The sequence below is a fragment of the Abrus precatorius genome, unplaced genomic scaffold (assembly GCF_003935025.1).
Source record: "Abrus precatorius isolate BTA unplaced genomic scaffold, Abrus_2018 Scaffold2, whole genome shotgun sequence".
Classification (NCBI taxonomy): Eukaryota; Viridiplantae; Streptophyta; class Magnoliopsida; order Fabales; family Fabaceae; genus Abrus; species Abrus precatorius.
Genome location: NW_020874362.1, coordinates 26,667,795 through 26,695,533, shown reverse-complemented (window position 1 = coordinate 26,695,533; position 27,739 = coordinate 26,667,795). Strand labels below are relative to the sequence as shown.

Genomic DNA, 27,739 nt, shown 5'->3' with positions numbered 1-27,739 from the left:
ATTTTTGTACAACAAATATATCCAAATATAACGTTGGATCTGTACCTAGCACCTTTTACTGTTCATACTAATTTCTTGTAAGTATACATGTTGAATTCTTCTTCACATGGTGAAATTTAAAGATCAAAGGTACTCAAAGGAATATGTTCAGTAACCTGCTTGTATTCTAGCACCATTATTGATTACTGAATGTTCACAAGAATTTGCGTTTGAAAACTCAATGAAATCATATAAAGTCACGTTTTAATGTGAAAGTTATCATCTGTAGCATTAAAATGAATTCACCGTTCGAGTAGATTTGATGGTAATTCTAACACAAATGTTACTCATGCAAAAAAATTTAACAAATCTTACACTTTTTTTTTCTCTCTATCTCCCTTCATCGTTAGCCTGATTGGATAGTTTTTATAACCGATTCCTCCAGAAGTGAAATATTATTGCTACTGTTTAACAAGTTTTAATTTATGTGCAATTAAGTCATAACCATTCATTGTTTATAACAAAATCGATCCTAGCTTTCCAACATCATATCATTGTGAAAATTTATTATTAAAATTGTTATATGAATAACAATACTAAAAAATTTAGAGAACAAACCCATTTCAAAACAATCGGAAATACCAAGACTATAAACTAGTTAATGGTTAACAACGGCAAACATTGTTTCATGAACAGTAACATTATTAGGTCCTTGAAACTGATAAGAAGAATGACAAACTAACAAAAAGTAATTAAAAGAACTATCACTTGAATTGCTTAAGCTTTCGTGCAAGCTTAGTTTCATAACCTTAATTTTTAGCTTCTGAAATTAAGCGAAAAATAGCAAATACGAATCCCAATGCCATTTTAATAAGTTTATCTAAAAAAAAGTAAAAAAAAACTAAAATAAAAATGAAACCGCATATTGTACAAGGTAAGCCCGATAAGCTTTCATAAATGGACGTAAGATATAATTGTTAACATAAAAAGAGGTCAAATAAGGCTAAAGTGGTGGACAGGTCCAGAACTGGAGGTTCAAAAGTTGTTGACCATGAAGGAAGAAACTACTACTTGGTCTTATCTTCAACTTTTGTAGATGTTGATGTAAAAGTAACTGGGTTTGTTGGATGGTCCTTGACAATCAAGCTGAGCACTTCAGGCCTTGAATAGTGTCCAACCACATCAAAATCAAACTTAGCTCTCGCTATTTCTCCAAGATCTGCACCAAAATTTTCAAGAATCAGAGTGTAACATTCAACTCAGAGAGGCAAATCTTCTGATAACAGAAGACAAAGAAGTAACCCATCAATGAAGATCTTCTTGACACCCCAACAGACATATTATTAGTCCTAGGGTAACGTGTCAATAGTGCAGTTTGGTTTCCTCAAAAGTATAAACACATATGAAGCACGTTTCATAAATTTTGAGTCAAACAAAAGCAACCTCAACGAGTATCGTTAGTTAGCTAAACATTTCCATTCATCACATTAGGTTTTTTTATACAATATAAGATCCACACCAGTTTCCAAGTATCATTTGGTTTGGTTTAAGAAGAATTTTCTTCAAATATAGTGTTTAACCAAACTGGACTTTAAAGCACTAAAAAAGAGAATGGACACCACAGCTTATAAAGTCACCAACCTAACAAAATTGCTAACATACTTAAAATCCCATATTCTAATACTCTAACAATAACCCTGCTAAAGGCAAGGCTACTAGGCTCTTAGCACTTTTCCACAGCCTGGCATGGGTACCAGAAATGTACTGAATAATGAACTGCAGCTTGAGAGCCACATCCAAATCATCAAAGAAAGTAATGCTCCTTGAAACACAGTTCAATCAGTCATCAAACAAGCATGACATACCTAGGTCTGCTGAGATGAGTGCCTCCCCATCATAATTTGGTCCAGCCAGAATAGCCCCTGATGGTGATATAATGACACTACCCCCGGCACATACAACAGATTCCGGATTCAGGTCCTCTTCTGTGCCAGCAAAAACATACTCTGGAGGAGGTGGGTAATCCTTCCTTCTACAGAACTGGTTTGCTGACAAAACAAAACATCCACCTTCAAGAGCAATATGGGTCATTGATGCTTGCCACACATCCCTGGCATCTGCTGTAGGAGCACAATATATCTCCACACCTATTAAACAAAGCTCCATAGATTTATAATAAGAACACACTACACTGGTTTAAACCATCTGCCTCAGTACAAACAAAAGCACTCTTAATGGTCTTACGTAACGTTGCTTATATAACACAGTATGTTAAAAATCTAATAAAAAAGATTCTAACCTTTAGCATACATTGCTGTTCTTAATAGTGGCATTCTGTTCTCCCAACAAATGGCAGCACCTATTTTTCCAATGGGAGTTTCAAACACTGGAATGGTTGATCCATCCCCAAATCCCCATATAACCCGCTCCAATGCTGTTGGCATGATTTTCCTGTGCTTTCCAAGGTAACGACCTTGAGAATCAAAGAAGAGAACTGTACAATAAAGTGTGTAGCCATCCCTCTCTATCACACCCATCACTAAATGTACTTTATACTTCCCAGCCATTGCTGCCAATCTATCCACTTCAGGGCCTACAACCATAAAAGTTTTGTTAAAGGAATGTGTGTGCCCGCAGTAAATTGGATCTGTTAGATAGAATCAATGAGCGATAATTTTAGGATGAAACTTCTGCATGAAAAAAACTCATCTCCAGATTTTTAACTTCGACTTTTAATGTAACACCCCATTGATTCTCATGGTCAGTTAGGTATAAGATAAAAATGAAGGTACAAAATTAATAAAACATATGATCCAAATTAGACTAAGAAAATAAACGTAAACAATGATAGGTGGTCAAACTTGTCGATCTTACCAAAAATCCAACAAGGGAATTCGACATATTAATCTTTTAAGTTACCTTTAATATAAAATAAAATTACAATAAAATTGAACATATACATGGGAAAATAACAAAAATAGATATTTTTCTTTGAAAACAACTAACAAGTAAATAGATTCTATTTCAATTATTTCTTATTATACTTACAATTTTTTTAACTTGTATAATATTTTTCATAATGAAAAATTAATAAATAATAAGTTTTATTGAAAATTATAACATTTAATAATATCAATATATTAAATTATAATAAATTTTGTAATTTTTTATAACAATTTAATATATATAAGTTCTTATTACGTGCAATGTTACAAGGGTTACAAAAATTATTTTATTTGTTATGTTTATACATAGTAATTCATTTGGGCTAATGTTTGTGGCGGAATTCCTGTCATCTCTCCCATCCTATATCCCATGCCGACATGCGCACACCACCAAAGCAAGAGACCAATGGCATCGAAATTCACAGCAGAAACAACAAGGCCTGAATTTCACCGTGTGACAGCAACCCAGTGTTAGTTAATCAGTTATAGACACTGCATTATCAAACTCTTTATACAATCTAATAATTGAACTTTGTCATCATCAACAGCAAATCTCAGACTCTTAATACAATACAGATTATTTCACTTTTATATAAACTTTTTGATTTCTAAAAATTGCCATATTCGTACCCATATTTGTACTAGATACAGACATCGTACTGTAATCATGCAACATAGACATGCAGTGTAAGTGTTTGATCTTAGCCTTTTAGCTCTTACCAGGCACATCAATAGCGGCAGAATGATACCTGCGGAACTCCTCTCTACCCTTGGCCGTGCGATTTCCAATGGAAACACCGAAAACTGAACCACGCGGGTACCCACCAACAAACGCTTCTGGAAACACCACAAGCTGGGATCCATAACTAGCAGCTTCAGCCAACAACCTCTCAGCCTTATCTGCACATAAAATCATCAGCAACCAATTCAGAACCAAGAATTCAATTTTCCCATTTCATTTCACCTCAGAAACAATAAAGGGTACTCAACAAAATCAGCTCTCAACCCGAAAGATCATCCTTTGACCAATTTGAAGCACCCCAGATGGCGCTTTCAACACGAAAAGACTAAAAGACATGAAATTTAACCCCCCTAAAAAAAAGGTTGATATTTTTTTGAGGGACAAATAACAATTATTACATGAAAAAAATGGAAAACAGAGTGAAAGACAAAAAGAGCAAGTAAAAGCTTGATTGGAGTGGCAAAAAGAGGTTACCTAAGGTGGCAGGAGTGTCGTAGAAGATGGTGGAGGCTTGGACAACGGTGGCTCGAATAGTGGGGGCGTTGAAATCGGAACTCATGTCTACCTCGGCGAACAGAGGACCCTCGTTGATGGTTGGGTTCGTCGTTACAAGTGCCATCTCTTTCACAACTCCACTCTCTTCTTCGCTGTTGCTGTTTCAGACATCACAGTGATCCTTCCATATTTAAGTATTTATTTATGTTAAAAAGATAAAAAAAAATTCTAGGCTCACACTTCACGTAACAAAGGAGAGAATGACGCTAGGATTCTTCTAAACAAAACTAGATAAGTTTAGTTTAGTCGAATAAATTTTTAAATTTTTTAAATATAGAAAAATATTTTTTATATCCTTTTATTGTATCAATTATTTTATTTTATATATTTTATATCACTTCTATATAACCATTAGAATTTTCAAAATAAAGCAATAATGCCAGAGAAAGTGAAAAACACATGAAAGAGTAGAGAAGAAATTTGCTTGTTGGACTCACACAGCAGACCAACCCAACTGTGATGGCCCAGACATAGACACGTCAGGTTGCAAAACAGGCAACTCTTTTAGTCTTAAGCCCACAGGGTTTCAGACCCAAAAATAAATTTCGCCTACAATATAACCATCTTCTGTGCACCCAATTTTTCGAAAAACGTGTAGATATATGAGAGGAGAAGAAAAGAAAAAGGAAAAAAAAGATAATAAGTAAATTAATGTGATAAGAAATTATTAAAAATATTTGGAGTAATTGTGAATATATTGATTTCAGTCATGTAATCGGGTCTATGCTTAATTTTTTTTTATAATTTATAAATTAAATAATTATTAAAATAATTTACTAATATTTATATAAAAATATTAATTTATGTTTAAATAATAAATTATTTATAAAAAATATATTTAAAAAAGCAAATCTATATATTAAAATATAAATTATAAAATATTTATTTTTTTATGTGTAATTGTGTTAGGTGGAATTGATTGAGTTATAAATGGTAAGATTTGTATTTTTAAGACCTAAACGTTAATAAGTTGAGTTGGTCAAGTTTATTTGACTTATTAACGTTTTTAGTAGTTAAAATTAAATATTTATATTATTTAATAATTTTTTATAAAATATAAGATTAATAAGTTTTAATAATTAAATAATTTTATATTATTTGTATAGTTATATATGTTAAATTTAAAATAATTTATAATTTTTTTATGTTATTTAACATTTTATTTTTTATATTTTAAAGATATATTATTTATTAAAATAAAATAATGTAATCAAGTAATTGTTAATTTTATTTTTATATAAAATAATGTAAAATTGAACTACTTAATAATAATTTTTAAATTAATAATTAAATTAATTAATCCCATAATCTATAAAAATTATTAAATATATAATTATCTAAGTTTTACAGGTATTTATTAACATATTCTCATCCTTTTTAAGAGAAATAAAAGTGTTGATATACATATAATATGCGTATTATATGCTGTATTTATTTTAGTGATTTAAATAAAATAATATATAAATATTAATTTATGAGTATATAAACATAATTGGTGTAACATATAAAAAATAATAATAACGCAACTTTCATTACACTTTTTTAAAAAATCGAAACTAACTATATCTTAAATGTGTGAATAATTTAATAAATATAAAAAATATATTAAAATAATAGTGAAAAATAATTGAATAATTTTTTATTAAATAATAATTAAAATATAAAATATTTTCGTAAGACTTTTTGCTACTATAATAATAATATTATAGAGCATAGAAAATTATATATAAAATTTCTAATGTTTAAATTTCAAATTATATTTATAAAATTTTCTTTCAAATTTTTTGAAGTAATAAAACAATTAAAGAATGTTTTTGTTTTTTTTTCTTGTTTTTGTTTTTTCAAATAAATGAGCTTTACATGTATATAAGTAGCAATGTCTTCTTTCTACCCCAAAACACTCCCACTTTTACAAGCACATAAATAGAAAAAGTGTTCTCCGACAAAATAAAGAAAGCCAAGCCATTTGCTCAGAGTGAATACTCCTTTACTCGGCAATCTGAAAACTCTGCCATGGCAGGTGTCTCCCTGGTCTCAGCAGCCGCAAGAAGGTAAGGAAAATTGCAACTTAATTAAACTCTTTTTAATTTCCATATATATATTCTTTTAGAACTATGAGCTAGCTAAGACAATATGCAATATTCTTAATGAGCTTCAAGGCTTGAAGGAAAGGTAGCCCTCATCACTGGTGGTGCTAGCGGCATAGGTGAAGCCACTGCAAAAATCTTCTCCAAGCACGGAGCACAGGTAGTGATAGCTGATATCCAAGACGATTTGGGTTACTCAGTTTCGAAAAACTTGGATTCATCATCCCCCAGTTCCTATGTTCATTGCGACGTGACAAATGAAAAGGACGTTGAAAATGCTGTGAACGCAGCGGTTTCCAAATATGGGAAACTAGATATCATGTTTAATAACGCTGGTATAACTGGGGTTAACAAAACCAACATACTTGACAATTTGAAGTCGGAATTTGAAGAAGTGATAAATGTTAACTTACTTGGTGTGTTTTTGGGAACAAAGCATGCTGCAAGGGTGATGATTCCTTCTAGAAGGGGTAGCATAATTAACACTGCTAGTATTTGTGGTAGCATAGGTGGAGTGACTTCGCACGCATACACAAGTTCCAAGCATGGAGTGGTGGGGCTTACGAGAAACAGTGCGGTGGAGCTTGGAGCATTTGGTATTCGGGTGAATTGCGTGTCACCCTATATAGTTGCCACGCCATTGGCTAAGAAACTTTTAAAGCTTGATGAAGAGGGATTTCAGGCGCTTTATTCTAACCTCAAAGGTTCTCATCTCGGACCAAATGACGTGGGCGAAGCTGTTCTTTACTTGGGAAGTGATGAGTCTAAGTATGTCAGTGGTCATGATCTTGTCATAGATGGAGGCTTCACTGTTGTAAATAATGGATTTTGTGTGTTTGGGAAAAGTGTCTAAAAATTTGTATGCATGTCTTTGAATATTTACTATTTCTTTTTTATATATCACTGAATAATTACATTGTAGCTGATCGATGTTTTCATTGTCCCTATCATGAAAAAATGTTGGTTTTTTCTTTATTTAATTGGTATATTTTTCAAAATTATTTCTTTTATTAGTATATATATAAAACTATTATTCTATTTTTACACACGCATGAGTGTATTGCCCTTTTACAAGTCATATTAATTTTTTTATTTTTTAAATCAGTTAGTATTGCATATTTGAGATTAATACTTGTTTTGACACATCATATATACAAAGCGAATATTTTTACTTTTTTTGGGCTTGTTTTTACTTTTTTCCATATCAAGGGCGAGATTAATTTTTACTTGCTCTGTGCATGACAGGGGCATTGTGAAAATAAATATTGATCTAAAATATGTTATGCTGATTTAAAAATTAATTAAAAAAACAGTATTGCCCGTTACTGTGATACAATTAGTGATGATGTGATAAAAAAATTTAATATATATATATTAATAAATGAAATAGTTTTTAAAATTATATTAAGTAAATAAAAAAAAACTAAAAAAGTTGCATATTGAGTAACAGCTGGTCTCAACCAGTAAGAAAGTGACGCGAATGGGCAGCACGGCGTGGTTCTGAGCCACTACTAATTCCTCGTGAATCATGTTTTAATAATTTTTTAAAACATTCTTTTCAACTGATATAATAATTTTTTTAGTGTAATAATGTTAAATTTAAATTTGTTAAATTTAATTTTAAACAAATAATATAATAATTTATCATTTTATAGCAAATCTGAAACAATTTCTCAATTTAGAGTTTTGTTTGTTACGTGGATCTATTTTTTGCCATAACGGCTGGCGAAAGTACGGATCCGGATCTTCTACAGTGTTGGCGGGAACTGCAGGAAGCGCAGTGCATTTTCGCTTAAGCGACAAAATTCGCTTAAGCTAATTTGAATCAATTTCGCTTAAGCTTGGAAGAAGGCTTAAGCGAATAGAGAAAGGGCTTGACAGCGCGCCCAACCGAGTCACAAGAAAGCAAAATCATGTCTCGCTTAAGCCCCTACTTTCGCTTAAGCAATTTTAATTTAGCTTAAGCCCTTCCAAGCAAAAACAATTAAACTTGAGCGAAAATGGACCAGAGAGGCATGTAGTTCAAGATGTAGTTCAAGCACTCTTTTCGCTTAAGCGGAACCTAAATCGCTTAAGTGATTATAAATTAGCTTAAGCCCTGACAAGCGATTTTAATTAATATTAAGCGAATTTCAGGCAGAGAGTAATGATTCAAACATAGAAAATAGCTTAAGCGAATTTAAATTGACTTAAGCGAATACTTGCAGGGCTTGAGCCCAGATTTGAATTTTTCAGCGAATATATCATAAGTTGAAAAAAGTATGCAGACATAGACAGCATGTAACAAAATGGCTTAAGCGAATGGTGGCAAGACTTGAGCCAAAAATTTAATTTCCCAGCGTATCTAGATTCGCTTAAGCGATTTCATGGGCTTAAGCGAATAAATAAGAAAATGCAAACATTTTGCAGTAACAGACAGCATGCAAGGGGGCTAAATACACTGGATTACATCTGTTCTTCAACATACATCTTCCACCAAAAATATTTTATAATGACTTTGGCACGATTGTGAATAAATATTAAAATTCATCAATGAAAAAGTATAGAATTCAACATTGGGAAAGTAAAGAGAAAATGTATTACATAACAGAAAATGTTTATTCATTGATATCCATTACAATAAAATCATAATTCTAATCATGGGTCTCCTATATTGTCCTCTTCTTGCATTGGTTGTGGCCCATCTCTCTCATCATGTCTCCCTTCTTCCTCTAAGTTTTGATGTTGTTGTACATCTCCCTCTTGATGATCGTCAATGTCCTCATTGGCTCCTTCATCTGGATGTGATACATGATCTTCTGGAGTTTCTTCTTGAGCTAGGAAGATAGGGTTGTCTCCAGGCCACAATACAGTCGCTGCAAAAAGCTCTGGTGTTGGCCATGGAAAAGTAGATGGTTCACCATGATGTTGATGTAGAGTGAACCTGTGGAAAGAGAAAATCAGGCATGGTTGCATAATTGATTAGATATATTAAAATATTAAATGAGAAAATGGCTAACTTGTAGAATGACTCATTCAACTGAGTGTAAGCGCGATTGGTTGCTGCCAATTGTTGCTCTATGTGGGTTAGATGACATAAGACACTTGAATCCGTTTGTGGCATGTCAGGCATGAATGGTTGTGTTGGCTGTGATGTAAGTGGTACAGATGAGGAGGGTTGAGAGGAAGGTCCTGCAGGCTGTTCCAATTGATTGGTGTAATAATTTCTGATGAACTGGGAATTGATTGGTTTCTTCAAACTGATAGTTTGAGCGGCGCTCTCTGGAATGATAACGCTTTGGGAAGCACATAAAGTAGTGATGAGTGCTGAAAATCCCAAAGGTTTTGTTGCTGATGCAGTAGAGGAGGTGTTGGAAATAACAAATTGGTGCAGCTCATCTGAAATGATTGCTGCAATGTCAACGGATATCCCTTGCATGATACTGTATATGAGATATGCTCGAGGCATCCGAAGATCTGAGGTGTGTGTGGTTGGGGCAATGTTAGCAAAGAGAAATGATGTCCAGATTTGGGCCAAAGTATTCAGAGATTGTCTTTTGAACCTCATTGGCTTCCCAGCAGCATTTGTTTCATATGATTTTCTAGGGATGCATAAGGTCTCAGCTACCCTATGATCCAAAAAACCTGAGAATTGCTTTCGGCGTTGCTGGTATTGGCATAGCTCCCCTTCTTCTAAGGTCAAAGGGTTGCCTAACAAGGCTGAAATTGCATCTCTATCATAAGCAACTGGGTGCCTTCGAACCCAAGATCTCCTTTCTGACCTTTCTGGTATCAATGGCCAAGCATTTGCATAAAACTCTTTGACGATTACGTCATTAATTTGGTTAGGGAGATTTGCCAAGAATTCCCATTTTCTTCTCCTAACCTCTTGCATAAATTCTTCATACTCTCCTTCTTGTAAAGCTACCTTTCTCTCAGGTAGCAATTCTCTAGCCTGTAAGTCAATAAATCTCTGAGCCTTGGCCCTGGTTTTGAACCTATATCTATCCCATGATATGAATTCTGTTTGTGTTTGTGTTTGAGTTTGAGGTGGTGAATGTTCATGTTGATCAATAGGTTCATCACGCTATTGTGAAGTTTGGCCAACTTCTGGTCTCTGCCTCTTTCTTTGAGGAATGGATTTTTTTGGTGCCATCCTACAATCGAAACCAGAACAGAAATTTCAGTTAAAATCGCTTAAGCCTAATGTGTCGCTTAAGCGAAATTATGTCACCCAAGACCCCTTTCTCATTCGCATTTATTCGCTTAAGCGAAAAATACAGACAGACATCAAGGTAAGCTCAAAGTGACATTTTATCCAGCAAAAATATTTTCAATCAGCCCAACATCAAAATAAAAGTTAAAAAATGCATCTCTTATAATATAAATGAAACAGGGGTTATATACCCATACAAAAGTTCACAAATAACACGAAGGGGAAGACCCCATAATGCAATGGAAGAAATGTAAATGAAACAGAGTAATAGGAGAGATACAATGGTTTAGGGTTTAGGTTTTGTACCTAAGGAAACAATTTTCTGGACGGTTTGAAGCTGTGGACTACAGGACAGAGGCTTGCTCAGCTTAAGCGAGTAGCAGAGAGTTAAAATGCAGAAATGAAAGGAAAGGAAAGGAGGAGATTCAATCTTATGTAAAACCAACAGTCGCATAAATCACTTAAGCGGATATTTCGCTTAAGTGATAATTCACTTAAGCGATAACTATCGCTTAAGCGAATTACCTAGTGACGTCTCGCTTAAGCGAATATGGAGGCTTAAGCGAGTTTTGCAGAAGAATTGGCGCCAAATATAATGTATAGGCGTATTTCTTAAGAAAGAGGCTTTTCCCAATGTTAAAAATGATGAAACACTGAGTAGTGATGTTCTTAGAAGCTTTGATAAAGGAAGTTCCCTGGTTAGGGGGTATTTTGACAAGTTCATATCATTTGCTCGCCTTTTTGGGAAACTTTTTGACAAATATCATTTTCAAAGAGATAAGGCATAAATAAGGTACACCTTTACTCCATAATATTTTTAATGCATATGATTACAAAAATGAATATAGCTCATCTTTATTATTATGTTATTGGAGTATAGAGATAGTCACAAAGATGGATGTCCCAACGAAACCAAGTGTTGGATTAGAGTTTGAGAGTCTTGAACAAGCATGGCAATTTTGGTGTGAATATGGAAGGCTAACAGGATTTGGAGTAAGGAAATAATACTTTAATAAGCGAAAGAGAGATGGTGTCATTACGGGTTACAGATATGTTTGTTGCAAAGAGGGACATCGAAAAGAAGATAAAAGGGATCCACAAGTGACAAAGTATCGACAAGAAACTAGAACTGAATGTCTTTCCAGAATAGCATTGTCTTTGGCAAACAATAATAAATATGTCATTCATCAATTTGTTGAGGAGCATAATCACCCGTTACAATTGCCAGAAACAACACACATGATTGCTTCTCATCGTAATATAACTGACGTCCAAGCTCATGAAATTGATTTGGCTGAGGCATTCGGATTGCGACAGAAGGCGTCATTTCAACTAATGAGCACACTTGCCGGACACCAAGCTAATGTTGGGTACACTCGCCTAGATGCAAAAAATTACTCGAAGGCAAAGAGACAAAGGGGAATGGTATACGGAGAAGTCGGTTGTTTAATGCAATATTTTCAGCGACAATTACTAGACAACCCATCTTTTTTTCATGCGTACCAAATGGATGCAGAGGAGCAAATCACAAATATTTTTTGGGCGAATGTAAAGATGGTAATTGATTATGGGTTTTTTGGTGAAGTTGTATCACTAGACACTACATATTGCACCAATCGAGCTAATAGACCTCTAGCATTATTTTTCGGTTTTAACCATTATAGAGGCATTGTTATCTTTGGAGAAACTTTTTTGTATGATGAAACAGTTGAATCATTTCAATGGTTGTTCGAGACATTCTTGGAAGCACACAACAACAAAAAACCTCAAACTCTTTTTATAGACCAAGACCAAGCAATGGAAAGACACTTGTCCAAGTAATGCCTGAGACATGTCATGCTTTATGCACGTGGCACTTAATGCAAAATGGAATCAAACATTTGGAGAATTTGATGAAAGGAGGGAGTCATTTCTTAAGAGATTTGAAAATGATGCATATATGACTTTGATACTGCAATTGACTTTGAGGAGGCTTGGATAAGGTTGATTATAGAATACAGTGTTCAAGAACATACTTGGATTACTTCACTGTATGCTATAAAGGAAAAATGGGCATCATGTTATCTCAAGGATTATTTAACCCATGGAATGCGTAGCACTCAGTTAAGTGAAAGTTTAAATTCTGACTTCAAGGCATGTATGAGACCTGCTGTTGACATCAAGCAACTCTTTGAACACTTTGAACGGGTGGTTGAAGACAAACGTTACAACGAGCTCAAGTGTGAGTATAACTCTCGTCACAAACTAGCCATGTTGCGATATGAGGTATCACCAATACTAATACAAATGGCTAAGGTTTACACACATGTAGTGTATAATTTATTTCAACAAGAGTTTGCTCAATTCTTAGCTTGTTGCATATCGCAAAGGATTGAAACTCCTCCTTTGATTGAATATGTAATTACTAAAGTCAATCAACAAAGATCATGAACAGTTACATTTGATCGTTCCTCAACTACTATCAGTTGCTCTTGTAAAAAGTTTGAAACATTTGGTTTACTTTGTTGTCATGCTTTGAAAGTGTTTGAAGCCAATGATGTAAAGGTTGTTCCTGACAAGTACATATTAAAGAGATGGACAACACAAGGACGCCGTGGTATTATTCACAATGTAAAAGGAATATCAGTGGAAGGAAATCCTACATTGAGTACTACACGCAGATACCGACACCTAGCATGCAAAATGATTAGGTTGGCCTCTGAAGTTTCTAGTTCACAAGAATATTATCAATTAGTGGATGATAGTATTAATACTTTAATTAGTCAAATCACAAAGCTTCGCTTACAACCACAAGATAATGACAACAATAACAATGATGGTGTTGATAAGGTCAATATTCATGGTATACAACCTAAGGGATTCAAGCATAGACCTACTACTAAGAGGAAAGGGTGTAAAAGATTCAAAAGTTGGGTTGAGCTATAAGCAAAAAAGAAAAATAACAAAAGTCTAACTTTAGGTCAATCAGCATCTTAGGTACTTTGTTATAATGACTTTTATTGTCCATTAATGCATTTATTTTAACTTCTTTGTTGTAACCATATCATAAATTTCACTGTCCTTAAATGTTTAGGAATATCAACCAATGCTCTGTGATGAATTTCAAGTACATTGTTCAGCACCTCCATATTATGATCCCCCTCAAACATTAGTCAATCAATTAAGTTTCACAGATTTGTTGAAGGTAGGGATATTCAACTTTCATCCATTCTTGTTTTCTTTCATCCATTCTTGTTAATTATGTGTCTTCTTATATCTCTTTTAATTTTGTAGGAACAACTTGATGATACCAATACTTCAATCCTTGATCAAATTTGATGATGCAATTGGCAAAAGTTCTTTTGTTTCTAAGCTAAATTTGTATGTATAAATTATTTTTGGTGAAAGATGTATGTTGAAGAACAGATGTAATCCAGTGTGATTAGCCCCCTTGCATGTTGTCTGTTACTGCAAAATGTTTGCATGTTCTTATTTATTCGCTTAAGCCCATGAAATCGCTTAAGCGAACCTAGATACGCTGGGAAATTAAATTTTTGGCTCAAGCCTTGCCACCATTCGCTTAAGCCATTTTGTTACATGCTGTCTATGTCTACATACTTTTTTCAACTTCTGATAAGCTCACATATTCGCTGAAAAATTTAAATCTGGGCTCAAGCCCTGCAAGTATTAGCTTAAGCCAATTTAAATTCGCTTAAGCTATTTTCTATGTTTGAATCATTGCTCTCTGCCTGAAATTCACTTAATATTAATTAAAATAGCTTGTCAGGGCTTAAGCTAATTTATAATCGCTTAAGCGAAAAGAGTGCTTGAACTACATGCCTCTCTGGTCCATTTTCGCTTAGGTTTAATTGTTTTTGCTTGGAAGGGCTTAAGCTAAATTAAAATCGCTTAAGCAAAAGTAAGGGCTTAAGCGAGACATGATTTTGCTTTCTTGTGACTCGGTTGGGCGCGCTGTCAAGCCCTTTCTCTATTCGCTTAAGCCTTCTTCCAAGCTTAAGCGAAATTGATTCAAATTCGCTTAAGCGAATTTTGTCGCTTAAGCGAAAATGCACTGCGCTCCTTGCAGTTCCCACCAACACTGCAGAGGATCCAGATCCGCAAAAGTACATATTAGTTTCGCAACTTGATTGGCGAAATAATTACCAAGTTTTGCCACAGCTAAAGCATAATTAATTGGATGTTGACACGCAGCTCCAACGACCATTGTTTCACCATTTGAATAGCGAAAGTAAATAAAATTAAAAATAATTAATAAAAATGAATTCAAAATGGACGGCCGGGGAGATTTTAATACACGTGACAATATCTCAGATGATTCGTGCTGTTACTGGCGAAAATTTATTTCTCCCTACTATTAGCGAAACCATTCAAACATTGACACGTGGCCAATTTTTCAGTAACCTTTCCTTCCTCGTCCTCCGTCCTCCTCCTTCGTTTCCATTTTTCTCTTCTCCATCTCCGCTCCTCCATCGTCATGGAGGCAGAAATTTCAAAATTTGTTTTGATTTGCATTGTGAAGGATCAAATACTGTTACAAATTTAAGAGGTATGGAGCTATAATATGCATTTATATATTATTTTTAATTTGATTTTGTTGATTGGAAAATCTGATAATAATATTGTAATTTTTTAAAACTGTATATAGGTGATTTAGTGATTAAATGGGGTGAGTGAAGATTTTGCTGAAGGTTTATTAAGGGTTAGTAAAAAAGAATTTAAAATTTAAATAGTTTTTTATTTATTTGTATATAGATTAATATGTTTTTAGAAAAAATGAAATGTGATATAGTTGATTAAAATGTAAAATTATAATTAATTGTTAAGGAGATAGGAGGTTGCCACCCAACGTGTGGATTTGACACATAGCATTGTCTACGTATATCTACGTATAACTCAATAATATTTCTATTAGATTATTGTTAAAATGCATTTATCATACAATCAATATCTTCATCATCACATATATCCAAAGCTGTATACTGTATAATATTTTCATCAATAAAAAAAATGAGAAATTAATCTAGAAATCACTTGATTATGGTTAAGATTAAGTTTCACATGAATTTTTCTTTTCAATGTTTCATAACTTATTCCTCGTTTTATCTGAATTACTTTTTTACTTTTTTTAAAATTTACTCTTTCATTTCCTTCATAGATTCTACCATTCCAATATATAACAATAACAATCACACTCATCCTACATTTTGTACAAATAAACTTTATTTAATATTTAAACTTTACATTAATTAACATAAATAAAATAAATAGTACTTATTAATTAATTTAAAAATCTATTTAATTAAATATAACTAAATTCATACATTAAAAATTAAATAATAAAATTATTTAATTAGACATACCTAATTTTCTTCTAATATATCTTTCTGCGGTGAAAATAAAAGGAGGGTTGAGATATATATAGTGTTCTAACGTGTCAAATGCTTATAAATTTACAATTCAATTGGTGAAATTCAATTAATAATATTATAATTAAAAATTATAATCCCAAGACAATTTGACAAAACTTGTGGACACGTAACCTAAGAGTGGAAAATTATTTCAAATTTGCTATAAAGTGATAATTTATTTTTTAATTACAATATTTAAATAAATTTCCCAAAGTTTATGTAGGGTACAATAAACAATAAACTCTCATTTTGAATTTTGAGCCGAAAACACGGTTCTCTTCTTCGCATAACACTTGTTTATTTGATATTATTTATTTTTTATTAATTGTTATATTATATCAGTCGGGTGTCTATTTTTTCTGTTTGTATCTCTCTTTAGGTGTTTATTATTATTAACAAAAAATGTGAGAAAGAGAGAAGTAAAAATAAAAAAATGGAAACGATATAAGTAATGTGTTAAACAAAAATAGAAATTGAATATAAAATCAGTGTAAGAAAAATGAGTTTAAGTACCAATCGTTCCACAACACTTGTCACTGCATGCCTCGTTATCCTTGAAATCAAGATGGGCTTTTCAGATAAGAAAAATGTGAGAGAAAAAGATGGGCATCCAATAAAAAGTTGGTTGACAGATTTTCTCACTCCTGCCATAACACGTTTTTTTCATCAACAAAGAATTTTTTTCGTCTCAGATTTTTTATTTTTAATTATAAAATGTCATTTAAGCTTATTTTATTTTTTATTTTTAAAGATTTATAAAATAACTTATAAAATTAAACATAGAAATAAAAAATAAACAATTTAAGTAATAAGTAGTTTAATATCGTTTAAATAAAATATTAAATTTAAATTTTTATATATAATTTTTTTTAATAATAAACTCAATTATTATATTTAAATATAATGAACACTATATCATTACTGTGAATCCGAATTATTGATGATGGAACCCCCACGCTGGCAGCCTGCTATAAAATTCATGTGAATTTTGATCTATTAAAGTAGCAGACTTTCAATATCATTACACTTCATTTAAAAAGAAAAACGTTTAATTTCACGCATGTTAGTCAACATTATAAACTTTAAGGATATGTTTGTTTTTTATTTTTTTATTTTTAAAAAGAAAAAACTCTTTTAAAAATAAGAAACAAACATGCTCTAAATCTTTTTTAGTTAACAACTCAAAAGTTGTAATTGCATTGATTGGGCACATGTAAGAGACGTATCAAAACTAAACAAGTAGTTTTACAATTTTAAATACGAATTTTTAAAAAACAAAAAAATGACTTGCACAAATCATTGTTTTCTATAAAAATGTTTTTAAAATAAAAAATACTTTTATAATTAAACTAAAAATATTTAAAAGTAAACAAGTCATAGCTCTCTCCCACGAAAAGTGAGACTATGATTGTCTATTTAACTGCCAAGTATCCCTTAAATAATATAAATTCTCCATGTCATGAAATTTATGTATATATTTAGTCTATATAATTACACATATTTATAAATTAATTTTTGTATTTAAAAAATATATTTTAGTCTTAATATAAATATTTTATTATATTTTAGTATATGTCATTATAATAACATTAATGATATAATTATTTTTGTATAAACTAGAATATTAGTTTTTAAAATATAAATTTTAACTAATTATAATTTTAAAGAAGCTGTATAATTTAAATTTAAATATTTTAATTAAATATTTATGTAATTTTTGAAAAGACTAAATACTTAATTAAATATATATTTTTTATATATTATATATCAATTTTTATAATATTTTTGAAAAATATTTTTTTATATATAAAAAATAAAATATTTATTATATTTGAAATATAAAATTACAATATTAATCAAAATTTTAGAAGATCAATTTTATTATATGAATGAATGAATGAATTTTTTTATCATGATATAAATAAATAATCTTTATTATATCACTCAAAATTTTACTAGGAAATCTTTTTCCTACTTTATCTATCAATTAAATAAAAAATTATTTAAGTATATTTAGTTCTTTTTTGTCTTTTTATATCGATTTAAAAAGACTCGACGTGCTTAGATATTTTCTTAATTATAATAAAATGTTTTTATTATATGTAAATTTTTTTAGTATTTTATTAATTATAATAATTATTTTTTTGATTGATTTATATTTTTTAAATCAATAAATTTTATTAATAAATATAGATAATTTTGAATTATAAATGATATTGAATATATACATTTTTAGTATTTTTAAAATTTATAATTTTTTTATTTGGTGGCTCATTGTTTATTTTTTTTAGATAAATTCATTAAAAATCTCAAAACTTGTAAGTCAATAATTAAATTAAAAAATTCAATAAAATTAATTATTAGATCAATTTATAAGTGTAAAATGCCACAAAAATGTGTCTAACTGTTTTGTTTTAACTTGAAATTTACTATATATATATATTTTATTTTTTTATAAAAAAATTAGGATGATTTGTTTTGAAATTTTATCTTTAAATATATTTATTAAATAACATGAGATATTACAAAATATTTATATTATAATTTTGATGATTTTATAGAAATTAAAAAAAAACATGTGATCGAATATGTGTTTAAAGATTTGTAAAATTACAAAAGATAAACAGTTATAATAGAATAAAGAGGATAAAAATAGAAGACGAAATAAGTAAAAACTTATAAGCTTAAACGTTAAACGAAATAGCAGTTGAAAAAAAATGTTGCATGTTATTAAAATAATATTCTCTTTTACCAAATAAATGTAATTTGATCAAATAAGTCTAGAAACTAGTCATGTAATTTTACCAAAGAAAAATAAGGTAACTTATTTAAATTTTCAGACATGCTTCCACAAAATAGGAATAAACCAATCGATTGAGAATTCGTAAATGTGGCTAGCATGTCAGCTACCAAAATGATTATTTGATACCTATTACATTAATATAGATAAAATAGAGATAGGAAAAAGGGTAAAAAAAATGAGATGTGATATACTACATAACAGAAATTGAAGGAAAAAAGAAAAGAAAAGAAATGAATATGGGAGAAGGGTAGATGTGAAAACATAATCGTTGTATTAATCTTTCTTGACGTCTGTTGCAAGGAAAGTCACTCTTATAGACCGAAGCAAATTTCATATGTAGTCTTCATATACATCTTTCCTCGGCTATTCCGAAACGAGAAAAGCTCAACCATGGCATGTGTGATCTCAGCTGCGGCAAAAAGGTAAAGAAGTTTCAACTTCACCTCATTTTACACATTTATAATCTTAGAAAAACGTTAGCATCATCACTATATTTAGCACAATTTTCCTTAAACAGGCACTCGATTTCTTGAAAATGATTAAAATTCTGAGTGACTTATTAAACTAGGAATAAGGCTCATTTAATTTTATGTTCTAGCATTTTTCATTATCTTATAGAAGTTTAAACAATCCAGTTATGTAACATGCCCTGCTCAAATGATTTACTAGACTTGAGGGGAAGGTGGCCCTTATCACTGGTGGTGCAAGTGGCATAGGTGAAGCCACTGCGAGACTCTTCTCCAAGCATGGGGCACGGGTAGTGATAGCTGATATTCAAGACGATTTGGGTCACTCGATTTGCAAAAACTTGAATTCATCATCCTCTGCTTCCTATGTTCATTGTGACGTGACAAATGAAAAGCACATTGAAAATGCCGTGAACACAGCGGTTTCCAAGTATGGAAAACTAGATATCATGTTTAATAACGCTGGCACAAGTGATGAGATCAAAACAAGCATACTTGACAACAACAAATCTGATTTTGAGAGAGTGATAAGTGTTAACTTGGTTGGTGCATTTCTTGGAACAAAGCATGCTGCAAGGGTCATGATTCCAGAAGGGGTACCATAATTACCACAGCTAGTGTAGCTGGGTGCATTGGAGGGGCTACTCATGCTTACACAAGTTCAAAGCATGCCATTGTGGGATTGGTGAGAAATGCGGCGGGGGAGCTTGGACAATTTGGAATTCGTGTGAATTGCGTGTCCCCTTATTTCATTGCCACACCACTTGTTAAGAACATTTTAAAGCTTGATGAAGAAGGAGTTCGTAAACTTTATTCCAATCTAAAAGGGGTTCATCTTGTGCCTAATGATGTGGCTGAAGCTGCTCTTTATTTGGGTGGTGATGAATCCAAGTATGTTTGTGGTCACAACCTTGTGATAGATGGAGGGTACACTGCTGTGAACAGTGGGTTATCTACGTTTGGGCAATCTGAGTAAAAAAATTGTATAAGTCAATTGTTCGTTTAATTTTGAATTATATCTGAGTAAAAAAAATTTATATGCAAAATTGTTAAAGTATTTAAACAAAAGTAATTGCATATAGGGATGACAATGGGTAAAGTATCCGATGAGCACCCGCAAAATTTACCTACAATGGATAGAGTATTTACCCGCTATACGGGTACGGGTATGGGTATGGGTAAAAATCCGCAAATTTTAATGGGGATGGGTGCGAGTATGGGTATCTAAGTACCCACCCCGCTCCATACCCGCATATATATATATATATATATATATATATGCTTAAACTTTATTCTATAATTATACATTGAATTTTTCTATTATTATATTACTTATGTGAAGTTATATAAGATTAATATAAAAATATATTTAATAATAAAGTAAACAAAAAAATTTATTTTAGTTTATATTTTTAATAGAAAAATTTATTTACTATTTTATATCATTTAATTAGACTAACACAATTTAATTATTACATAGTTAATATGAGATTGACTTTTTTTAAAATATTATTTATATATGACACACATAAAATATTTTTTACACAAATATTTTTGTTAATAAAATCATATTGATGTTTAAATCATAAAGTGAATGATAAATAATAAATATATTATAAATATTTTATAAATTTTACAATCACCTACAATTAACGTAAACTTATTATTTATTAATAATATTTAAATTTTATTTTTTATATTTTAATTGAAAATAATATTTTTCTATGCAACATATGTATTACAAGCACAACTATTATCTATTGAATATAAATAATATTATTCTTACTATTTATTCATATTCAAAGAAGTTTTTGAAAAGATATAAATATAAAAAATTATTGTTAATTTTTATTTGTTAATTTTTTCAGATAAAAAAGTATAATTTTTTAATATACACGTATATTTCTTTATTATAAAATTTTATTGTAACTATTTATCTTTTATTCAAATTCTTTCTTTAAAAATTTATATACATTATAAATATTTAATTCACTAAAATAATTTTTCAAAAATTTATATTTTTGATAAAATACTTTCGTATAGTATATGAGTTAAAAAAATACTAGTATTAATATATATATATATTAATTATATTATATTATTTTAATTAAATCTATTATTTTTCTTACAATTTCAAATTCAAAAGTTAAAAAAAAAAATTTTATATATCTACTTTCTGTTGTTAGTATTGAACTTCTCTACTCTAACTCTATTCTCATTCTCAATGTCTGTCTCACTAAAACTTAATAATTATGAAACGTTATTCATTAGAATTAGTTGTCAATGTCGTCACAAGAAGTTACTAAGTGATACCACACGAAGGGACAACCATTATACAGATCTATTTTGTTGTCGCTCTGACATTACCAATCAATCAAATCTCACACAAGATAGGATTATCACTGACAAATAACTTGTGTGTTTAGTTTTGCTTATTGTTTTTAAGAATTTTAGTTTAAAAAATTATTATATTAAGATATATTTAACGTTTATGATCTTTGAATATTTGTTTGTTATCTATGTTTGTACCTTGTTCGGCAACTACATATTGAATTTTTGTATTATTATACTACTTATGTGAAGTTATATAAACATATTTTTCTTTATAAATATTTTTTCTCAAACAAGCGCGAGTAATGGATACAAGACGGGTATGCGGATACCCAGAGGGTACGGGTACGAGGATTAATGTTCATACCCACGCGGATATGGAGCCAGGTACGAGTATTTTTTTAAAACGCGGATATGGGGATGGGTACTGTAGTACCATACCCATACCCTACCTATTGCCATCCCTATGTATGATAAGTTTCTATGTTGAAATAGTATTTGAAGTGATTTTGAAATCTTTCTCAAGTTGATAATAGAGTGGGCATAGTCCCGCTTTTATTTTCTCTCCTTGCCTTCTCAAGATTTCCTATATCTATTCCAACCAAACTCGGATATAATTTAGGGGTGAATACACTTGACATCTAAGAATGAATCAAGAAATTCAAAAGCAAAAAAGAAAATGGACAGAGGTCACAATTATGAGAGTTTGGATAAATAAAAATAAATTTAACCTTTATTTAATATCAACCGATACACTAATTATATCAACAAATTTTGGGCTACACCACAAGGTTGGTTTGGATCAACAATAAACTTGCGAAGTTATGAATTCTCTATTTCATATCTCTTATTCTTATGACTTAGTAGTAAAAGTAAACAACATAAATATTATGATCACGTTCAAATTGAGTGTGAAAATTTTCCACTTTTCCCTTTTCCAATTTCCAATTTTTAATTCCCCTCCCCCAGTTAATGACAAAAAATAGGCTTCATGTCTGTTATCTTGGCTTTAGTCTTAAATAGGGTTTTTCTTTTTTTAATTTCTCTAATAAAATAATGATAGAATAACTAAAATAAAAGACATTATACATGTCATATTCTAATGTGTTACGCATACGGCAAAGACATAATACATAAAAAAGATGACATGTGGTAACATCGCATTTCATATATAGCACCCTTTATCTTTTTCTTTTTTTATTAATATATCAACGTTATATGATGTATATATTATTTTTTAATGTATAACAATATCTGTTATAACTTAAGTGAAATATATTATTTTGTTGTTAGAGTGATTGTTTACCCCAACAAAATTTAGATACATTATAAAATTAAAATTAAAATAACTAAACTACTAATTTTACTTAATTTAAAAATAACTATAACAATTTAAAAAGGCATTAAAATGCGTTATATGTAAGAGAAATTGTTAACAATTAAAATAAATTATTTAATTAAAATATAATTGCTATTACAAATATAAATACTTAAGAAATAATTTTTCTATTAAAAACTAATACACTAAAAAAAATTTAGCTTTATTAATAGTTAATTATATACTTAAAAAACCATAAAAAAAAACTCGTTAGAATGTTTTTTTAAAACAAACTTTATACGACAAGTTAAAATATGAACTATTTCAACATTAAATTTTATATTCTATAACTTCATCTATTTATTGAGTTTGGAAGAGGTCTTTTTCTTAATAATTAAACAAACAACTTTAATTCAAATTTATCTTCTTTTAAGATAATAAGACTTTAACTTTAATTTATCTTTTTTTTGATAATAGTGTAGTTAATAATGAGTTAGCTTTTTATAGACTTTATTATCTTGTAATAAATTTAATTTCTAACATAAATATACTGAATATAATGCTTTATGTTTTATTTTTTTTTATATTATTGTTAAAACTACTTACTTCAGTATTTTTTATTATAAAATTATCTATTTTTAATTATACTCTTTGTCTCTTGTGAACAAACCAATGGTATATGTTTTTTTTTGTCGACCATAATTCAAAAGGCAATACAGCAGTGACCAATTGAAGCTAAACTAGGCCCTTGCCAAACAATCTGAATAAAAAAATCTGTATACGTCAATTCTCATAATCTTGTTGACAAAAAGAAACTCATAATCTTATATGTTAACTTGCCATACCAGACCCTCATCAACTTCAATTTATTGTAGTTTTTTTCGTCTTATCAATGCTATTCAATATTCATCATGGAAACGCAGTCCACAAATACATTACGTGACAATTATAATCATGGATCTCTCATTTGTCTTCTTGCATTTGCCAAACAGGTGAAAATCCAATTATTAGCGCACACACTGGCCGAATATATGTTAATCATCGTACAAAAGCATATATATTTAAAGAACAAAAATATATTAAACTTTTAAAAAAATAAAAGATGTCAAGACGTCTGTGAGAACAAAAAGTTTAAAAGACATTGATTTGACATAATGAATATGAAAAGAAGCAAATTGCATACATATTAATTGAGACTAGTACACTTTTTAAAAATAAAAAAATAATCTCAATTCTAAGAGTTAAGGTTAAGCAATTAAAAATGATAAGTTTTTACTAAAAATATTTATAAATTTAAAAATATAACAAATATTATACTTTTTAATAAAAAGTTTATTATATATAAATCCTTAAATTTAACGTTAAGTGTTGAAGTTCATAAAATAACAATGGGGTAAATCACAAGAAAAAGTAGCGACAAAATTTGCTTGTCCCCAGACCAACCCTATCATGATGACCCAGCCAAAGACGCGTCAGGTTGCAAACAAGCTACTAAAAGAATAACTGCTGACCAAGAACAGGGAAGCCTCCCTGATAATAATCATCCTCTGTACACTCAATTTTTTTTGGGAGATTGAAAAGAGGGAAAGAAAAGAAAAAAAACAAGTATATTGATGTGATCAAAAAATATTTTTTAAGCATCTAAAGGTGAATATTTTAAAGTTTTTTTTTTCATGTTTTATAGTATATTTTTAAACTATGTATATAAAAAAATAAAAATATATAAAAAGTAAGTAAACGAAAAAAAAATATTATATGTAGTATGAACTCTTAGAGATTTAAATAATAGAATTAAAAAAAATTAATCCACTATTTATATGAGAAGCAACAAGGCAAAAGCCAGTTGCTCTTTTGGTCTAGAGGGGTTGAAAGGGAATATCGCATGCTCCTTTGCTCGCTTATCCCAAAACTCTGTCATGGCAGGTGTCTCCCTGGTCTCAGTAGCCGCAAGAAGGTACAGAAAATTACGACTCTTTCTGATTTTCATATATATACTCTTACAGAACTACAAGCAATATCACATAAAATGCAATGCTTAATTGATCTTGAAGGCTTGAGGGAAAAGTAGCCCATATCACTGGTGGTGCTAGCGGCATAGGTGAAGCCACTGCAAGACTCTTCTCCAAGCATGGAGCACATGTGGTGATAGCTGATATCCAAGACGATTTGGGTCACTCGGTTTGCAATGACTTGGATTCATCATCCTCAGCTTCCTATGTTCATTGTGACGTGACGGATGAAAAGCACATTGAAGATGCGGTGAACACAGCGGTTTCCAAGTATGGGAAACTAGATATCATGATGAATAACGCTGGCATATCTGAAGAGATCAAAACAAGCATACTTGACAACCAAAAATGTGATTTTGAGAGAGTCATTAGTGTTAATTTGGTTGGTGCTTTTCTTGGAACAAAGCATGCTGCAAGGTTCATGATTCCTGCTAGAAGGGGTAGCATAATTAACACGACTAGTGTTTGTGGAAGAATAGGTGGGGTGGCTCCACATGGGTACACAAGTTCCAAACACGCCCTTGTGGGACTGATGAGAAACACTGCGGTGGAGCTTGGGCAATTTGGTATTCGAGTAAATTGCTTGTCCCCTTATGTGGTTGCTACCCGGTTGACTTTGAAGCATATGAATGTTGATGAAGAAAATGTCGGTGAGATTTATTCCAACCTAAAAGGTGCTCATCTTGTGCCTAACGATGTGGCCCAAGCTGCACTCTTTTTGGGTGGCGACGAGTCCAAGTATGTTAGTGGTCATGATCTTGTCATAGATGGAGGCTTCACTGTTGTAAATAATGGGTTTTGTATGTTTGGCAAATCTGAGTAATAATTTGGATGCGAGTCTTTAAACATTTATAGTTGGTGTTTGTATTTGGCTAGAATCTAGGGGTCAAGCTTCTTCAATCTGTTCTTGGAAGGCTGCCAGCATATGCCAGAAAGAAGGCAATTCAACACTCTTATTTCTCTACTCACTTTTTCTCGTGTTCATTCTTCATTTCTCTCTCTCTCTATTTTTCCATCCGTTTAACACTTAAATTTAAGTTTCAACCAATCCTTTTCCCATCATATAGGGTATATCTATGCCTCAGTTAGCTAGCAGATTTAGCCCTTGTTTTTCAAAATAAAGCTTTACTCGTCAAATAGATGCTTTGAATATTATTATTCTCACTCATTTTTTTATAACATTTTTTACAATTAACTTTTTTATTTTTGTCTATCACATTATTTTTATCATGTAACATTTTTCTTTTAGATATTTGACTCTTTAAAAGGTCGAGATTCGTAAATCAATAAAACGAGGCTTGACTTTCTACATGGGCGGCTACAATATGCATTAAAATAAAATAAAAAACGAGGCTAAATCCTTTTCTTGTCTCTCTGCTTATGGTAGAATCGTTTTAGGTTTTTTTTTTTTTTTAAATAAAAGTAAGATTACTCATATTCTTATCCACTCGTGAGTTTTGTGGCCAAGATGTCCCCTGCTGTTGATCTTGACTTTCTAGAGCGAACTAAAAATTAAAACTAGATGAACTCCGTTTGAAGCATAATAATCAATAATTGTCAAACCTCTTGAACCTTTGTTTCACAAACTGCTTTACCACTAGAGTCATGACAAGTGTTTCAAACCCAAAATTTGGATACTAGTTTAATTTAATTATTTGTCATAAACTTAGATATTTAGAAATTGAAACATAGGCTAGAAGGGAAGGTAGCGTTGATCACCGGCGGGGCAAGCGGGATCGGCGAGTGCACTGCACGAATCTTCTCTCGGCATGGAGCTAAGGTAGTGATCGCTGATATCCAAGACGAATTGGGCCACTCTGTTTGCAAAGATTTGGATTCATCCACATCCCCTGTTTCTTATGTTCATTGCGACGTGACAAAGGAAGAACAAATTGCACGCGCGGTGGACACGACAATTTCCAAGTACGGTAAGCTAGACATCATGTACAACAACGCAGGAATAAATAACCCGTTGAAACCCAGCATAGTAGACAACGAAAAATCTGACTTTGAGGAAGTGATCAACGTAAACTTGGTTGGTGTTCCTGGGAACGAAGCACGCGGCGAGGGTGATGATCCCTGCTCGACGTGGCAGCATAATTGCAACGGCAAGCGTGTGTGGACGCTTAGGTGGTGCCAGTTCACACGCTTACACGTGTTCCAAACATGGTGTGGTGGGTCTGGTGAGAAGCTCTGCTGTGGAACTTGGAGAATTCGGAATTCGCGTAAATTGTGTTTCTCCTTACGTGGTTCCTACTGCGATGAGTAGAAGACAGCTTCGCAGTGATGATGAGGGAATTGGTGCTCTTTATTCCAATCTCAAAGGTACTGTTCTTAAGGCTCAAGATGTTGCTGAAGCTGTGCTTTACTTGGGCAGTGATGAATCTATGTATGTTAGTGGTCATGATATTTTAGTTGATGGGGGCTTCACTGTTGTTAATTCTGGTTTTTCTGTGTTTGGACAATCTCTCTAGTGTCAGAGAAATGTTAGGTTCACGTGTAAATATTAATATTAGAAAAATATTATTAAAATCAATATCTATTATGTTTTTAATATAATAAAAAGTGTGTTTCGTTTATAAAAATTTATTCTTTTTCAGTGTTTAACTAACATGATTAAAAAACAATAATTAAGCCTAAATTAATCAAGCTAACATTTACTTTATTATATCTTATATGTTATTCCATAAGTTTAACGAAAATTAATTGGATAGATTAAGATTTTTTATATGATTAATTTTAAGAATTAAATTGATAAATATATTACAATTAAAAAATTTATTTTATAATTTAAAAAATAATTTTAAAAATGTTTACAATTTTAGAAATTAACTTAAATAATGCTTATAATTTTAAAAGCTAAAAATTCTGACTAAGCATAGACAAGTCATGGCCTCTCA

General features: G+C 31.0%; 2 protein-coding genes and 2 pseudogenes across 5 annotated transcripts; 3 read left to right on the top strand and 1 right to left on the bottom strand.

The window, feature by feature from the left end:
• Window positions 1-820: 820 nt before the first annotated feature.
• LOC113858884 (bifunctional nitrilase/nitrile hydratase NIT4A) lies at window positions 821-4,438 on the bottom strand. Of its 3 annotated transcripts, none has more exons than XM_027491675.1 (5): window positions 4,141-4,438; window positions 3,645-3,824; window positions 2,279-2,572; window positions 1,845-2,126; window positions 821-1,198 (listed from the first exon to the last, which is right to left on the bottom strand). In XM_027491675.1, exons 1-5 carry the CDS (start codon window positions 4,283-4,285, stop codon window positions 1,047-1,049), a joined length of 1,053 nt encoding a protein of 350 aa, XP_027347476.1. In that variant the 5' UTR covers window positions 4,286-4,438; the 3' UTR covers window positions 821-1,046. The 3 variants fall into 3 exon arrangements, with proteins under 3 accessions (XP_027347476.1, XP_027347477.1, XP_027347478.1); XM_027491676.1 differs by having other exon boundaries at window positions 3,693-3,824; window positions 4,141-4,407; XM_027491677.1 differs by having other exon boundaries at window positions 3,674-3,824; window positions 4,141-4,325.
• Window positions 4,439-6,192: 1,754 nt separating this feature from the next.
• LOC113858885 (secoisolariciresinol dehydrogenase-like) lies at window positions 6,193-25,739 on the top strand. 2 transcript variants are annotated; one of them, XM_027491679.1, is made up of 2 exons: window positions 6,193-6,272; window positions 6,381-7,161. In XM_027491679.1, the coding sequence occupies exons 1-2, from the start codon at window positions 6,235-6,237 to the stop codon at window positions 7,159-7,161; spliced, it is 819 nt and encodes a 272-aa protein (XP_027347480.1). In that variant the 5' UTR covers window positions 6,193-6,234. The 2 variants fall into 2 exon arrangements, with proteins under 2 accessions (XP_027347480.1, XP_027347479.1); XM_027491678.1 differs by lacking the exon at window positions 6,381-7,161 and adding an exon at window positions 24,882-25,739 and having other exon boundaries at window positions 6,234-6,272.
• On the top strand, window positions 19,105-20,157 carry LOC113858886 (annotated as a pseudogene).
• A 568-nt stretch (window positions 25,740-26,307) lies between the features above and the next one.
• LOC113859733 lies at window positions 26,308-27,313 on the top strand (annotated as a pseudogene).
• The last annotated feature ends 426 nt before the right edge of the window (window positions 27,314-27,739 follow it).

What these genes read in the sequence shown, in the direction of transcription:
- LOC113858884 (XM_027491675.1), bottom strand. Translation starts at nt 4,285, where the DNA reads ATGGCACTTGTAACGACGAACCCAACCATCAACGAGGGTCCTCTGTTC. An exon ending in TGCCGCTATTGATGTGCCTG is followed by an intron (nt 2,573 to 3,644) that starts GTAAGAGCTAAA and finishes TTATGGTTGTAG; the next exon opens with GCCCTGAAGTGGATAGATTG. An exon ending in AACAGCAATGTATGCTAAAG is followed by an intron (nt 2,127 to 2,278) that starts GTTAGAATCTTT and finishes TTTGTTTAATAG; the next exon opens with GTGTGGAGATATATTGTGCT.
- LOC113858885 (XM_027491678.1), top strand. Translation starts at nt 6,235, where the DNA reads ATGGCAGGTGTCTCCCTGGTCTCAGCAGCCGCAAGAAG. An exon ending in GTCTCAGCAGCCGCAAGAAG is followed by an intron (nt 6,273 to 24,881) that starts GTAAGGAAAATT and finishes TTGATCTTGAAG; the next exon opens with GCTTGAGGGAAAAGTAGCCC.